A 17352-nucleotide genomic window follows, 5' to 3' on the forward strand; every position below is an offset into this window, starting at 1 on the left:
GTCGGCCAAAATGTTTGTCAATTTTACGCTTAATTGGTGCCGCGATCGACAGTTCTTAAGGTGGGAGGGGTGTAAATTATCGGTTCCTGTGGACGTGTCAACCGCAAAACACGACGACCGAAAAACAGTTACCTCGCCTTGAACATATTTTCGGAGTCGTGTTTCGTCAGACGAAAAATCTCGGCGTCGCGTCGCGACACGTCGTGTTCACACCGTTGTAATAAACCATCTCGCATCGACTTGCTTAGTGGCTGCCATTGATTAATAGGGGATTCTCACTAGGAACTTAGAGTACAGTATTTAACTAATCGCTATTTTAGTGGGAATTCCCTCTTACTCCAATCCTTCTAGGGAAGGATGAAACAAAAGAACCAAAATTTGTGCAATTTTTTTTTCATATATTTATTCATATATTAACAGAATAAAGGCCCTCTGTTCGGTGCATTTCGCCTTTTATTATAAAATAAAACATAATATATTTGCTATGCTCATTACAATCCTTGTTACCATTCATGGTCATATACAGTTATTACTTTGTATAGAATATTATAGTAAAATAATTTTTAAGGGAATCTAAACATAAATTAAGTGAAAGTCTTCAATAAATCTGACACTCATCTAGAGATATTAGGATATATAATATATTCGAAACATCGAAACACTTTACGATGTAACTTTATATGTCACAACGCAGCTAGAGGACTGCGTTTGGTCCGTATATCACTTGTAACTTGTTAAAAGAAAAGTTATCAGATTGAGAGGGTGATATAGAACTGCATAATATTAATAATTTCTTCACTGTATATTCAACGCGAATAAACAGTTCCTCGTAAATAAAATATTTTGTTCATTGATTAAATGTAACATGTACTAAAACCGATGAAACTATCGTTGATCGCATTATAATACGCAACGCTTGATTTCGCTACAATGAAACAGAATTATGTAAAAGCTTAATAAAATATATTAGTAATTAAAGGTAGTATAACCGTTGCGTTTTAAATATTTTCGTTTGTGAAACAACTGAACTTATCGGAACTCGAACGCCTTGATAATCTACATTTGTTGCGTTGAATTACCATTCCACGTGTTATTTTCATCATTATCATCCCCACCTGAATGAAGTTTATGTATATTCCCCTCCGTTTTGATGGTTGTCCCCCCTTGATTACCCAAATATCTTCTGACCAAACTAAATACCACAAATAACATTATAATAAACCCTATATTTGTATTTCATTGATGTGAAACATCTAAGACCTACCCTGATGAATTAGCAACATTTTGAACGTTTGGTATGAGTGCTCCATCCGAACTATTTGCAGTGTCTCTGCTTTCAGCAGAGCTGCTCTGTTGTCTCTGGGCGTTTCTCTGTGTACCACCTGAGAAGTAACCTAATAGATAATTGTAAACACCCTTGATAGGTGCAAAAAAGGACCATATGAATCGTGACAAAAAACCAACATCTTGAGTTGTGGTTACGGCTGCAGTAGCATTAGACTGAAATCAAAGATTAGGATAATGAAAAATTAATATGCGATTAAAATAAAGACATATCTTTAGAGTGTGAATTTCAATTACATTTTTCTTAGGCAGAATTAAAATCACAGCGGTAGGAACTAGTTCCAATTCTAAAAGAGTTTTATCATCTTCTTCCTGCGTTAAATCTCTTCTAGGGAATGATATAGACATTGCGAACTGGCGGAACGGTAAATCAATGTTCTGGACGACGTACGCACGCAAATCACGTAAAGTACTCGTTGGTTCAAACTGTCCCATATGAGGACTGCCAGATGGCAATCTAAATTGAATTCGAGTTATAGTTGCATCGTTCGCCATAGGAATATATGGTTTAGGCAGTTCCTGACTCTGATTTTTTTGCATTTGTTGCTGCAATCAATAAAAACAAAATTTGTTGGTACATGAAAATATATAACTCTAGCAATTGCGTTTATTAGAAAGAGACTATACAAACCTGCAGAACCATTTCTTTTTGCTTTCGTTCTAGTTTATCCTGAGCAATTTGTTGTCTAACTTTTTCTCTAGCTGCTGCATCGGCAGCTTTCTCTCTCATTTTCTCCTCGTGAGCTTGTTTCATCTCTAAATCATATTGCTTTTGTCTCATTTTTTGCACATCGCGACCAGTTTTGCGACGCTCTATTTCTCTTTGTCTCTCCTTCTGTTCCTCTTCTTCGATACGTTGCTTTCGTTGCAACTCAATTAACTGTTTAGCTCTTTCCACTTTTTCCTAAAAGTACACAATAGTTTCATATTTTTTTCGATAACATGAACCCTAGAATAAAAAAGTAAGAAACCTCTGTTGTAAACATACTTCTGGTGTCAATTCTTTGGTGTCCTCAACCTTTGTCTCGGTGCTTGTTTTTGCTGTATCCATGGGTTTCAAACTAGCAGTAGCTTCTACCTTTGTACTGCTTGTAGCAACATTATTGCTCGCATTTTCTGATGTCTGTGCCACCAATGTTTCTCCACTTGATTTAGCTATGTTATCGCTTTCATGGCGTATGTTTGCATTTGTATTTATATTTGAGTTATTAGAAGCACTACTGTCGACAGCAGCTTTCTTCTCTGCATCTATTAAACTGTTAGAAGAGTTTTTATCCTTTCCTGCTTTTGTTAAAACTAAATCAATTTTAGTTAACAAATCAGCTACTACTGCTGTGCCAGCAATAATTTCCAATGGTGTACCATTTTCACCAATAAAGAATAGAGATGGAACAGGTACCAATTGATCTTATCATACCATTCAGGAAAGTATAAAATTCAAATGAAATTTAAGAGATGCTTTTTTTTAATAAACCATCTATGATAGAACATTGATTATTTGTTATACAGGTTTTAAAGTTTAAATAATGTTAGCGCTAGACTAATTATTTCTAGATTAATTATTGAAATAGCTTTGTCTTTCTATTAGTTCTACTATGTAGGCTTAAGTAACTACCAGCATGTTACAAAAAAGGATACAAATTTGGGCAAAGAACCTATAGGTCTCGGATCCACTTTCCAATCGAATTGCTACAAAGTTTTCATGTTCCAAACGACAAGAAACTTCTGTATTATTAATTGCTTGGGCAAACTCTGCCGATGTGTCATCCTTTCCTGTGAATAAGTTGCGATACAGTTCGACTTATGTTTATTATGTACATAAAATACAAACGTCACAATTCAATATATAAGTAACTATAAAGATATAAATGCAATTTCAAATGGAGATACAAGTTGGTGTCCTTAGAAACTAAGTAAGAACAAAATGAACAATAGCTTAACCTAACATTATAAATACGTACCTTCAATAAAAACGACGAAAATTGCTTTCTTAGATCTTGACGTTGCAACTGCTTCATTGATACTACCTTCGAACCACTTCATCTTTTTGGGAAATCAAAAATATTTACGTTCTAATGTGCTATCAATCAGTAATGACGTAATGAAAAAAGTAGTTTAATCACTAGAAATTTTCTGTGTAACTTGACGTTTCAAAACTGGGTAAGGTTTGGTTAGGTAACTTTGGACAGTATCTATGAATTTATCGTAGCCAGCGATCGCAGTGTGCACTTGTATATTGTTGAATAAATTATTACCGATCCGATTACTTTCACTTTAAGTTATCTAAATGCACAGTGAAAATAATACAATAATCATCATCTGTAGGATCTTATCTAAATTGATATCACTAATTAATGCGCAATTCTACTCAGTATCATATAGTACACCAAATTTGTTACTGACCAATTGAAGACGTGGTTCATTGTTAAATCGATGAAGATTTATCGCATTGGAAATTGGCCTTTAAATTCCAAGGTTAAACAAGAACCAGTGGATGTGAACCATTTCAGTGCGATCACGGTGTAAATAAGGATGTTCAGTGAGAAGTTGAAGAAGACGTGAAACTTATACGTGAACTAATTATTGCCCTCTTTTCGAGAATAATACAGCTGAACAATGGCGCAACTTGTAAAGAGAGGTAAGCGTTCCTCGTATAAATTTTCATTTAGTATAGTCGAACTGCATTTCTTTGGGTGTCTAAAGACGAGAGCGGTAGATTGGGTTATTTTGTTGGTCGCACTGTTTGCATCGCCATGTTTCTCGCTTTCCGTTGGATTGTCACAAGGAATAGTGGAATAAAGTGTGGCAATGGCGAGTGCGTCTGTTCCGCACATTTGATGTTGTGATAAAGTTGGGGCGTACGCGTCCGCCTTATCAATTGTGACAAAGTCTTTTGTATCGAGTATGTTCGCTCGGTTTTCGTATACACGCTTTGTTTTTAAACGAGGCTAACCGACGATAGCGAGATCAAAGTGTCTAGTGTGCAATGTCGGTGATTCATTATAGGAATATGGGAGTATACGACAGATAATAGAAGATAATCGTATTATACAAGAAAAAGTTACGATTTCGTGTATCTTTGTCACGCGTCCGTTCACACTATTTCAGAAGTTTCGCTGGTATAGCTAAAACAATTCTAAGCGTACTGAAACGTTACGAATAATCGATACGTGCTCGTAAACGTATAACGCGATAATATGAAATCGGAGCGAGCATGAAGGTAACTGTGTGTTTCGACAACGTTCGAGTGGTGGTTCCTTGCGGGGATGGAACCCTACTGGTCAAGGACTTGATGCACGAGGCTATTCTCAGGTATAAAAAAGCAACTGGAAAGAACGATAATGTACTGTCTATAAACAGCTTGTCATCCTTAACCGGAGGTGGTTTGCTGGATCCAGATGATAGGTTATGTGATGTAGCTGATGACAGAGAGCAGATTGTTGCTCATTTTGTAAGTACGGATACTACGCATGCTGGTGGTGATGGAGCAAGTTCGGTCGGAACGAATAGTCCAGACTTTTTTCAATCGGATGGCAAAGAATTATCTTATGGTATTGATACACATTCTTCCATATGTACCAGTAGTATTAAAAGGGAAAGTACTAAAAGATTGTCGATGCACGCATTATCGACCAGAGAACCTTGTTTAACCACGTATTCCGCTCAATCCCTTCCGAGAGAATCTCGACGTAGGGAACCATTAGGACAAGATGCCAAAGCATCGTTTGAATATGCAAATGCCAATATCGAACTTGGAGATCAAGGAGAAATTCGAGAAATTGTGATAAAAAACGAAGCAGGACCACTAGGACTTCACGTGGTGCCGTGTTACGACCTACTGGGTAACGATCAGGGACTCAGAGTCGAAGGCATTGAGCCCAATGGTCGAATTGCTAGAGACGGGCAGATCGATTTACACGACAAAATCATAAAAATAAATGGTCACAATCTGTTGCATATACCATTCTCCAAAGTACAAGAAATCTTTCGAACTTGTATGACCGATCCGTGTTTGCAAATTTCTGTTGTAAAACATAAAAGACCACGCAAGAAATCGTTGCATAAAAATCAGGGAAACGTCAGCGGAGGATCGGAGAAAACAGAAACAGACGATAATGTCAAAAGACTTCAATGCAGCAACTACAATTTGTTACAAACTGCTAACACTCGTAAAATTGGACGCATGATAGAGATAGAATTAACAAAAGGAAGCAATGGCCTTGGATTTAGCGTCACTACACGTGACAATCCTGCAGGAGGACACTGTCCCATATATATCAAAAATATCTTACCAAAAGGTGCTGCAGTCGAGGATGGTAGATTAAGGTCTGGTGACAGGCTGTTGGAAGTAAATAATAAAGAAATGACAGGTAAAAGTCAAGCTGAGGTTGTCTCACTTCTCAGAAGTATTCCACCTGGTGGAAAGGTAAAAATAGTGGTATCACGCCAAGAAGAAGTTTCCTCCAATGTTCCAGAGACTCATTCTCACGTTACCGTTAACAGCCAAGCCACAGAAGTTACAGATAATTCAAAGTATTGGAACGCATTGAGTACGTCACCAGTAAAGAAGAATTCTGAAGTGCAGGATAAAATTAATACCCGTAGTTACGATAAATGTACATTCAAGTCGGTAAAAACTACGGAGGACATTGTTTTGTCACCACGGAAAAATCGCATGATATTAACTTTGGACATACCAGTGCATGATTCAGAAAAAGCAGGATTAGGTGTTAGCGTAAAGGGAAAGACTACCAATACAGATGAAAATACTAATATGGATTTGGGTATTTTTATAAAAAGTGTCCTTCACGGAGGTGCAGCTTCTAGAGATGGACGGTTAAGGACGAATGATCAGTTGCTCAATGTTAACGGCGTATCTTTATTGGGACTATCCAATTCCGATGCGATGGAAACGCTTAGAAGAGCGATGCTCAATACAAATAGCTCTGTAACAGGTGTAATCACTCTGACGATAGCTAGGAGGATATCTTCCTACGACGGAAACGAAAAGAATCTTCCAGATAATTTGACACCTCACTGTAAATTGGAGTCTGCCAACAGTATATACATATCTGATTCCATGAAAGCCAACGAGGGCAGGGTGAAGGAAAAGAACAACTTAAATTCTCAATCAGACATCTTAGACAATGGTTTATTATCCTGTGTGACAGCGTCTCCTTGGAACCCAGTCATCGACAGATTAACAGAACAGTATAATAAAAACAGTTTAAGAAATGAAAGTTACTGCATCGCTACCAATAAAACTTGGATAGAACCCGTTGGTAACGCAAAGAAGATCACAGTAGGACAGCACGACGACCGTATGGACCAAGTATTACTGGAAGACTCTAACGAATCACAATGCAACGATGCTAAGAAAAACTCAGACGACAAAGACAGTCAATACTCTGGCGATCCAACTTATGACAGTCAGTTATCTCTCGAAGAATTCAACTCTTCGTGCAATAAGTTCTCACGTGACGCTCTAGGTAGGCAGAGTATGTCTGAGAAACGACACGCTGCCCTCGACGCGAAGAACACGGACACTTACAAAAGGAATAAGAAACTGCGGGAGGGACGCGAGAACAAAAATCAGGAGCAGGTCAATCAAAAGTCCGCGAACCAGTCGACGGAGTCGGAGGATCAGACCAAACGAGGAGGGAAATTGGAGAGCTTCGAAAAGAGCAAAAGCAAAAGTAGCAGCGAGAGTGGAACGACAAGCGACAATAATGTAAAGCGATACGAGAAGTCCGTGGACCCTACTCAGTCGGAATACGTGTACACTATACCTGGATGTAATAATAAGTTCACTTCACCGAGGAAACATTGGCTCGTGGACGACGTACACGGCGAGATAACGAGTAGCAATAATTTTAAGGACGATCGCGAGGGTTTCCCAAACAGTCGGGGGGACGTGAAACAGGCTTCCCTTAATTCAGCTTTAGATGATCGATACAAACGTTCGCGAAAGAAAGGCGGCATACGATCTATGCTTCGACTAGGGAAGAATAGGAAATCGCTCAATTTCGGTGACAGTATAGAGGCCCGACACGAATCCAGTAACTATTGCAGCGGAACGATCAATTATATCGCATAATATTAGATGGGTATTTATAACTTAGATACGGAATTCACGATATACATAAACGTACTTGTACATCTAGAAACGCATGTTATACACGGATACACATTTTAAACGCCTATTGCACGCGTACACGTATACGCGTTCATACAGTATATACTTATATGTATGATTTGTTCCAAAGTGCCTTATATCATTGCAAAAAAGTAATTAATTCTGTATATATAATTTTTGTACTCGTCTTCAATTCGTACCGATCATGTATCTATTTTTAAAATAAAAAAAAAAAGAAAAAAGAAGAAGAAACGTGCACGTAAATCCAATGTGTAAATCGAATAACCAATAGTTCCGAATTAGGAACTATTCCGTTGTTACCAGTATATATTTAGGTTCCCAAAAGGTTTTTCTATATCTTTATATTTGTGTACGAATAAACCTTTCATTGATGCGAATAGCGTTACGGATCTCGAAAACATTACGGTAGGTATTTTGATTAGCTTAGGATAATTAGAATGAATTTACTCCGGAAGTAGAACGTGTTCCTTCTGTTTCAGCATTTCAGTTAACACCGAATCAGTTGTTGTACCAGCAGAAGCGTTATAGAGGCAAAATAAATCTTAAAAAGCCGAAAGTGAATTTTGTGAAAAAGATAGTGAACGAACTCTTGACGCCATACTTCATCAATCCTGATAAGGATAAGCCTCTGTATGAATTATGCAAAAACATAAAATTCTTGAGGAAGAACGAACTTGGACCCTATGAAAAAATTTTAGCGAGGGAAGTCCGTAATTGGTTCGACAATTCGAAAATGATTGCGTGTTTACATGTAAATAGCATAAAGGAAGACAAAGTATTCGACTTTAAGGTTGATTTGAAAATGGTAAACATGTACTATAAGCGGTATGGAAGAGCCGTTGTGTTTGCAGCAATAGAGGATTCACCATACGAAGCCATTACTCCGTTATTAAAGGGTATGTGGACTGCATTTGTGTTCAGTCCTGACACAAATGTGACGGCCTTAAAGAACATTGTGAAAAAGTATCAACAATTCTGCATAATTGGTAAGTAATAAAAATAATTTACAACAAACGTATGAACCTTTTGAATTATAGTGGCAGATGTTTTACGGAGTCTATCCATTAAGTTTTACTTTCTATGCATGTATGTATATGTACGCCGTTCTTATATCATTTAACTAGAGTTCATATGCTTTGCTTTTTATACTCATGAATATGAATAATTTACACAACGAAGAAGACAAATTATCCATTTCCCATGCAATTTACAATTATTTGTTTAGTTACTACTCATATTAACTACAAAGATATCAAAGAAACTGTCAACTTTAGAGTAATACAAGACACTATATGTCGCAGTGTATATGAAAAGGTTCTAGAGGTCACAGAATAACATTCTAATGTTATGTTTGGTATTTCACGGTTGACAGTTATCAAAACTATAGTTTCAGTGCTTGGTTGTCAACTCTTTCTCTTTCCCCCTCTCTCAGTTCTACTAATGACAATGATCTATTCCTATCCTTCTTCAGAATATTGTTGCACGAACTAAACAAAACTAGATTGTTTTATTCATATTTTTGTTGAAATTTTCGAAATCTGGCTTCCCATTCGTAATCCTTCCAATCGATAGAAAACTTTGTGGCTCAAAGTGTTGATTAATTGACTTTCGTCAGGAGGGGTATTGGAGGGACAGGTGTTCAAGTATGATGATTTGCTGAAATATGGGTCCCTGGACATGACTACGGCACAGTTGGGTCTGGTTCAAACGCTGCAAAACGCGGGTGGTGTTAATCTAAGTCGACAGCTGACACATCATCAGACAACACTGGTGGCACGACTGAAACAGATCGGTACAAATGAGACAACCTCTAATGACGATGAAAAGCAATCGGTGCCTGTATAATTCCAAAACATTCTGTATCGATAATTTATTATACGTTTATGATTCACACGAAGCTTTAAGTAATGTACAATTCTTTCCCTAGTCCTTTTGTTCGGTTAGAAAATAAGAATAACCATTAGAAACCGAAACCTCTTTTATTATCTCATTATTTTCAATTCCACGAAGGACGGTTCTGCGATAAGGATAATCGTTGAACAAGCAGCGTGTAACCAATACGGGTTATCAGTATCGCTTTATCAGTTATCAAACTCGTTGTTAAATACGTATGAAAGGTTTCGGACGTTTAGAGTACTGGTCGAACTCAAAACATTAGTACTTTGTTGATGTCATACAAAAATTCGCCCGGTACATTTTCTTTTTTTGTTTTTTTTTGTTTTTTTACTTATACATTGTTGCGGTAAAGTGTATCTTTTCATAGTTCTCAGTGACAGTAATTGCAGCGAGGATGACACTTCACTCCATTTTCTCTGCATCTACAGCCACCGGACGTGTCTCCTTTTCCCTGTGAAAACGAGAAAAGATGAATTAATAAATATGTAAAGCAATCAAATAATTACCACGTATACAGTAAGGAGCCAAACTAAAAATCACACAAATGTTCTGAAAAGTATTTGTTATTGTATATTGTGCTCTTTAATGCATTGTTGTTTAAATAATACGAATATTTACTCACTCCTGGACCCCAACGTGGACCTCTCGTTACCCAGCATATTTCGGTCTTGCACATTGAACAACGTAACCAATCGCAACCCCATTTCTTCATCAACACAACCGCACACGTCGGGCAAGAGAGCGCTTCGCCTCTGTCCACCATTTCTTCGAGCATGGCGGCTGTTCTTCTCGACTCCTGGTCCGTTTCCTTTGATAGCCTTAGTTCTTGTTGGTACTGTTTACAATTTTTTCCAGCGTGTATGACCTGCGATGTGAAATCAGTTGATAATCTATATCTATATTAAATCTGGAATTTGTATACTTTATTCAGAATAAAAGAAGTCTAACTTAAGTAGGATTGAATTACGAAGTCAACTGAATCGTGATACGAATTATAATTTTGTTGGTTTGCTTACTGACCTGACAAGTGAGACAATTATTTGCGCCACACACGGGACAAAGGAAATTATTCACATCGTCATCATAAATGCACCATCCGGGACAATCTGGTGTTTTACAGTGAAACGCGTTGTTCCCAGCATTGTTTTCCGCTTGCGCGATCGACTTTGCAAGATGTTGTTGGTACACTTCTGGCTCCACAAGCTAAACAGACATAGTGAACTCGTTTAGGACCAGAGAGTGAAAGTTCTGTAACTTCGATTATGACTCTTGTTCTAAATAAAGATGAAGTATGAAGCAATGAGTAAAGAGTAGAGAGGGAGTAGGGAACATTGTGATTAGGTTCTCATGAACTTTATTTCCGTAGAACTTCAAATTTTTGGACGTGTATCAATTAGTGAAGTTTCCTTGTCAGTAAAAAATTTGAACTATAAACTTACCGCCTTGATTTCACGTTCTTGAAGAGTGGATTCGCAAGTATATTCCGAATCCCTGTAAGGACATTTTACCTCGGCATCTTCGCAGTATCTAATCGTATTAGCAATACATGACCTAAACAAAAACTAGTTGAGTAGAATTCTTTGCCATGGAAGAATCATAATTTTATAATAGTATTTCATACCTGCAAAACATATGTAGGCAATCTCTTAATATTACGCCCTCGCGCGGACCGTATGTAACGAAACATACGGGACACTCGATTGGCTCAGAGTTTGGTATAACGTCGCAGTTTTCTAAGGATATCAGTTCCTCGTATCGTTCCATCCTGACGTCCTCTGGTATATCCTTGTCCTCTGTCTCCTGTTCGTTGTTGTTTTATAAATATTAAAATACATGTTATAAGGTAGGTAGGTATTTAATTATTTTATTGCGAGGTAATTAACATTAGCAGTTTCGATCGATTTTGTTTTAGATTTTTTTAGACAATTAGTAAATGGATACATTAGAATTTAAAATGGAATTAATCAAATTAAAGGAACGTGGTTGAAGTTATAATTATGAATATTAATACTACTATTACATATAAGATTCTAGTTTATTGTTCGTTGAATATAAATTAATTTAACGCTCTAGTTAATAAATTTTTTACGTTAATAGCATTAAATGTCATGGTTTTAATCTTACTAAATGTAATAGGTGATTTGATTGGTGTTGTCATCTTAATTAGATTCGTTAAAATATAATTTTAAGATGAAAGATGCATGTGATCGAATTATAAGGACTGAGATTTCTAAAATAATTATTATTAGTTCGATTTTATTTCTGAGTCTATTTTAAATCTCGAGTAGCTTTCAATTTAAAGGTTTTTAAATTAGACAGATTCTTTAGCAATAATTGGTACCTGAAGTTCTTCGACCACTTCTTGATCTTCTTCCACAGCCTGCAGTCCTACCGTAGACGCAATTGCTTCATCGTTTATCACATTTGGCAGTTTCTCTACATTAAGGTTGTCTACTTGTATCACATTTTCAGGTTTCAAATCTGCAAGTCGATAAAGAATATTTAAATACAAGAGATAATACTTGCAAAAGTCTTTGGCGGAGAAGGAAAATTACATCAGTTTTTAAATTTCAACTTTGCGTGTCGCAAAGTGTTATTTAGTTACGTACTTTTTAATTGCAAATGAATAACTATCGAGTAATGCTTTCCATTTTCACCGTTGTAAATGTAATTGAATTTTACAAAAAAGGAAAACGAAACTAGGAATCGTAGGGTGCGAGATTGGTCGTGTAGGAAAAGCGGTGTGGATCCGAAGATCGTGGGTTCAAATCTCCGGGCCTTATTTTTCGTACAGACTCCTACGATAGGCTACTGGCCGATAAAGTGGTAATATAAAAAAGTGGTTGTTTTATTATCCAAAAACTCCACTATTTGTCGACATTTCAATTAGTGAGTTATACGAAAGGCTACTGTAAATTGCTTTATTACCTGGGGCCACGAGGTACAAAAATATCGGTGACCCATCCACCGCTTGTAACTCTTTCAGCGTCGCTCCATCGCGGTCAGCCAGGTTCTTACCGATGATCCATCGTTGCACGTTCGTCGGTATCTCGAATTCCGTGTGTACCTTCGTTTTCAACTCGGCCACCGTCATTCTGCTCGGCAGCTGTTATCATATCTCGACTCGGTAAAGCAGCTAATATAATCTTACGGCTAGCAAACGGTGTACCTTGAATCGAGCAGGTACCGCTATTTACCTGGAGTGGTATCGGGCCTTGATGAGCGAGCTTGTCCTCAATGTACATATTGACTTTAATCAACTGATCTTTGAGACGAGTCGATCGCTGTCGAATTACGGAGCAGTGAATTTTGAGCCGCGCCAGTTCCTTGGCCAGCCCAGCCGCTTGTTGATGATGACCAGATGCAATCGCAGCTTCCAACTTTCGGAGTAATCGGTTTATGGCGAGCGTATTCATGTTTTTCTCCGTTGAATTGTTCTCTGCAATAAACGGAGGGAAAAAAAGAAAGAAACGGAGAGTGAACGTTAAAACAGTAATAGGGAAAAACGAATGACATCGATGTAATAAATTTAGGCGCGTGATTCACAAGGGGAGGACAATGTTAACTGCCAGGGCTGCGTCATGATTTCGTGGGAACGTAAGCTACAGGTACTGCGAGGTCTCAGCGATATATTCTTTTGTATCATTTAATATATTAGGTGTAGGAATTAATTCTCTATTTTTCTAAAAGTAAATTTATTGTTTACATATAAAGGAAAACTCTACATTCCAAAAGAGCAGGTATAGTTGTAAAAGCAAAATGTCGAAACTCGTGTATTTCATTACTACGAAGATTGGTAGGTAATTACATTAAAATGACAAAATGGCCAGTGAATATTTGTAATAAATCTAAAGAGCATTAATTTCTACATGTAGTAATTGTCTAGTTCACTTGTAATTTGTTGAAAGAAAAACAATAAGCATAATGTGTGGGCTACTAAACTTCGTACATATATGTAGACGCATTCTAATGTCCATCAGGTTGAGACTCGATTTATGTATCTAGATTCATTGTAATAAACAGTACTCTAACGTAACAGAATGATGAATAATTACTTTTACTTGAACTAGAATTATAAATGTGTGAATGTAAAGGCACAGAATTAATTTCTAGACCCAATATTTATAGTCGCATCTACCACTGTATAAGGCTATTAGCTTATTTTTTCAAAGATTAGGTTGCGAAGAAAGGAACGAATAAGGATTGACTGAGTCAACTGCAAGCAACATTTATTTAATTTCTACTTGCCCCGATCTTATTTTGTTAGTTTTAGTTTTGTCAAAATCAGTGAAAATTGTTGGTATTGTCCAACAACTCGAGTTACCTTCTTCGGCACCCCGCGAGGCGCCATCCTTGCGCTGTGTTGTTTGTTCAGCCGGCAGAGACGAATTCGTCGGTGCATCGTCGTTATTAGTCTTCTTCGACTCTTCAATTCTAACAGGACTGGTGCGTTGTTTAGGCGAAGGTGGTACGTGAGCGTTCGCGTAAAGCGACTGTTCGATCACATTCGCATACGTGTTCTCGCTGTAACCAGTCCTCGTCGTCTTGGTGGCTTCGATCTCGGCAAAATCGCGCGGTCTTATCAGCTGAAAGGTGTTCTTCACCAGGCCCGTGCCACCCAGACTTCTCCCGGACGTTTTGTAAACGACGTTCTCCTGTTTCCAGCCCGACGCCGACGGCTGCTCTGTCGTCGGTTGATTCAATCTTCTCACGTTTCCACTGGTTTGCACCGAGCACGACACCTTCTGCTTGTCCGTATCGTAGTCGTTTCGCAGCGCGATGTTCTCGACTTTCGTCACCGCGGACACGAAATAGGTAGTCTTCTCTTGGCCAGCGGACGTTTCGTTCTCCTTTATCACCCCCTGGTCGTCTGCGCGCGTCAACAATTTCCCTGGCTTCGAGCGTTTCGGTAACGAGTGTTTCATTTCCTTCAGCATCTCCTTCAGGTCCGTGGTAACTGGATCCTCGACGGTGTTCAGCGTCGGGGACCTGGTCTTGGCTGGTTTCGCTTTCGAGTTCGAAGGAGAGGCAACCTCGACTATCGATTTTTCCTGCACGCTCGTCTTTGTCTTAGCGTCCTTCTCCGCCTCCACGAGAATGTCGAGCACTTTGCTTACCTTACTTGATATTCCAGCTTCCTCTTGGCGAACTTCGCCCCTCTGATTAGCGGCTGAGCGACGATCGATGAATTTCAACTCCTTCACGCGCAGCTGTTTGTCGATCTCGTCGAAGATGTCCGAGAATTCCTTCTGCACGCCCTCCATGTGATGCTTGTCCATTTTTTTTGGCTCCTCCAGGACGATCTCGGCGGAGGCACGACCGCGAGGGAACAAGCTCTCCCTGGCGTTCTCGTTGCTCGACTTTCTTTCCTTCCTTTCGACGACTTCCTGTCTTGATTTCATTTTCTCCCCCGTCGCAGTCGCCGCGTCCTCCTTTCGAGGGCTCGAAGGATCGTTCATTCGATTTGCAGCGAGTTGACTCTGCAGGAACGATATCCTCCCAGAAGTCTCGCTCGCGAGTCGATCCGTCTGTTCTTTACCGATTCTGGATCCAGGCAACTTAAACTCTGCACTCTCCTGCCTGGCACTCGGGGTCTTTTGTTGCGGGAGAAAATACCTGGAGATGTCTTTCTCGATGTGGCTGCTCTGACTCGCCAGAGATGGACTCGAAAACCGCGTGTGTTCCTTCCAATTGGTCTGCTCGAACGAATTGGCTCTAGCGTTCCTCACGACGTCACGTTCGAACTTGGTCGCCTGTTGATGCTCCCGACCCCCCTTTGCGAAGAAGTTCGCGTTGACCGTGACCTTGGTGATGTTGCTGATGGCGTTGAACTTGGAAATGAGTGCCCGCGTCCCTCGTCTCGGCGACGAGTTCTCCATGGCGGAGGCTACCATGTCCTGGACGATCTCCTCGTTCACCTCGTTTCTCTTCTCGAACGAGTCGACGAACCGCGAGGACTTGAGCAGCATGGAGGCCCTGGCGCGAGCCTGTTCCTCTTGAACGATAGCAGCCGCCTCTTTGTCCAGCTCGCTGATGTTGGTCAGGATCGATAGACCAGACTTTCGTTTCGTATCCCTCTTCCTCTCCTCCGACTGTCCGCCGCGATGGAAAAAGCTCAGTCTGGACAAAGAGGCGTCCATCGAGTATCCCGCGGAAGAAACTACACTCGAGGCTGCGCATTCCTCCTTCGCCTCGACCGTCGACGAACCTCGAAGAACATCGCCCCGTTTGGACGATCCGGACTCTCGAGAATGCTCGAAGACGCTGCGTTTGTACCAAGGTCGCGGCATGGCTGCGCTCAGAGTTCCAACGATCGGAGGTGGACTCTCCCGAGGAACCGCGTCCTCTTGCTTTGGCTCCTTCCTCGACAGCAAAACTCCTCTCTGAAGCACCAAGGTGTCGTTGCTAATCGTCTGCCCGTCGTCCAGGCGCGCCTCTACATCCATTTCGCCATCGGTGACCGGTGTCTTCGGCTTCTCTGGCGGTTTAGGCGCGCGACGCTTTCGCCTGTTGCTGTTCCGTGGCGTTTCATGAGCATTCGTCGCGTTCACGGGTGGATTAGGCGCGCGTCGTTTGCCCTTCACGTGGACCCTCCTGCTCTTTCCGCCCGCGCCGTCGAGCCTCCTGACGGAGCTCAGTCGTCTCTCTGGGAAGGGTAGGTTCCCGCAGGAGGCGAACGTCGCCGACGGTTGCAGAGAGTACCTTGCGGTTATGTCCCTTCTGCGAGAGTGAGCATTCGCGGGTAGAGTACAGGTAGCGTCTAGGTTCTCTTTGTTGCCCACGGCGATCTTGGAAGCTCCGGCCGCGAAAGGGCCCACCTCGGCTGCCTGCTTGAGGATGTCTAAGGATAGTCCGTTGCATCTGCCCACGGTACCCGTGTGAAAGGCAAAGCTGCGCACGGTGGTGGTGCTGTAGAAGGTGTCCACGCTCTCCGTGCTCGAGCAGACGCTTCGTTCGAGGGGAGGCACGTCGGGGTCGTTTTCTCTACACTTGTCGAGGGTTTTTCGTCGCTTCTCGAGGCTCGACTCGCGATTCCCGGACCGTTTGAACCACTTGAACAAAGAGAACCTCGCGTTTCCGCGTACTTCCTCGGCGTCGCGCGATACGCGGTCTAACGTCGCGTCCGTCGCGGCGACGTTCGACCCTGTTGCTTCCCGGTCGCTGATCCGTACGCCATTGGGGAATGTGTTCGCCTCAACGCTGCATGCGGCTCGTTGTACCATTCTTACTCACCGCATATCCCTCTTCGCCAGAGCTCCCAGCCTCCGCCCCGTTCCTCAGGCTCATCCGCTGCCGTAGTTCTTTATTTAGATTCACTCGAATGCGGTTTTCAACTTCCTTCCAGTTCGTCTGTAGGTGAACCCGAACTCGTGGAACCTTCGAGGAATCTTGCGGTGTACGCGCGCCGAGGCATTCGGTACCTTACTCTGGTTTCGCCTCGTTTCGTCGTTCCTCCGTTTCCCAGTGCGTTCCTCGTCGTTCCCTCTCATCCATCTGTCCGACACACCGCAGCCACGGTTCGCGTTTTCGCGACGTTCGGAGCCTCGCGAGGGAAACTCGCGCCACGGACGCGAACTTCCACCCCGGAGTGGTCGTTGGTCGTGTTCCGATCGAGTTTCGCGTGCCCCGTGCGTGTACGCGCGAGGAATGTATCGCGGAACGGCGTAAATCGACCGACGAAATTTTACTCCGAAACCGACGGCGACGCTGCCGAACGCACGACAAAGATACTCTCCGGTTCTCTATTAATAGACGGGCCTTCTCCTGCCTTCGGTTATTTTCAAGTCCACTCTCTTGCTGTCTGCGCGCCGCTGTCCGAAATCAAAACAGAGAAATACGGGTTCGAGCGCGCGTCTTTCGAGCTATGCGATACCGTGTTTCATTGTCGAGTTCTTTTTACTTTCTATTTTTATTAATATGAGTTTAATGTCGCATCGAATACGTGGCTAGACGAA

General features: G+C 41.1%; 3 protein-coding genes across 3 annotated transcripts; 1 reads left to right on the forward strand and 2 right to left on the reverse strand.

Moving 5' to 3' along the window:
* Positions 1–384: 384 nt before the first annotated feature.
* On the reverse strand, positions 385–3711 carry LOC128880643 (UBX domain-containing protein 4). The gene is made up of 7 exons (XM_054130931.1): positions 3306–3711; positions 2983–3117; positions 2333–2751; positions 1976–2248; positions 1582–1890; positions 1265–1500; positions 385–1192 (listed from the first exon to the last, which is right to left on the reverse strand). The coding sequence occupies exons 1-7, from the start codon at positions 3385–3387 to the stop codon at positions 1057–1059; spliced, it is 1590 nt and encodes a 529-aa protein (XP_053986906.1). The 5' UTR covers positions 3388–3711; the 3' UTR covers positions 385–1056.
* A 310-nt stretch (positions 3712–4021) lies between these two features.
* On the forward strand, positions 4022–8121 carry LOC128880642 (partitioning defective 3 homolog). The gene is made up of 2 exons (XM_054130930.1): positions 4022–7906; positions 7981–8121. The coding sequence occupies exon 1, from the start codon at positions 4559–4561 to the stop codon at positions 7439–7441; it is 2883 nt and encodes a 960-aa protein (XP_053986905.1). The 5' UTR covers positions 4022–4558; the 3' UTR covers positions 7442–7906; positions 7981–8121.
* Positions 8122–9463: 1342 nt separating this feature from the next.
* Positions 9464–17144, reverse strand: LOC128880641 (uncharacterized). Its single transcript, XM_054130929.1, has 9 exons — positions 13722–17144; positions 12595–12836; positions 12326–12503; positions 11739–11878; positions 11019–11197; positions 10837–10948; positions 10418–10600; positions 10020–10262; positions 9464–9848 (listed from the first exon to the last, which is right to left on the reverse strand). Exons 1-9 carry the CDS (start codon positions 16618–16620, stop codon positions 9768–9770), a joined length of 4257 nt encoding a protein of 1418 aa, XP_053986904.1. The 5' UTR covers positions 16621–17144; the 3' UTR covers positions 9464–9767.
* Between the last annotated feature and the right edge of the window lie 208 nt (positions 17145–17352).

The sequence above is a fragment of the Hylaeus volcanicus genome, chromosome 8 (assembly GCF_026283585.1).
Source record: "Hylaeus volcanicus isolate JK05 chromosome 8, UHH_iyHylVolc1.0_haploid, whole genome shotgun sequence".
NCBI lineage: Eukaryota > Metazoa > Arthropoda > Insecta > Hymenoptera > Colletidae > Hylaeus > Hylaeus volcanicus.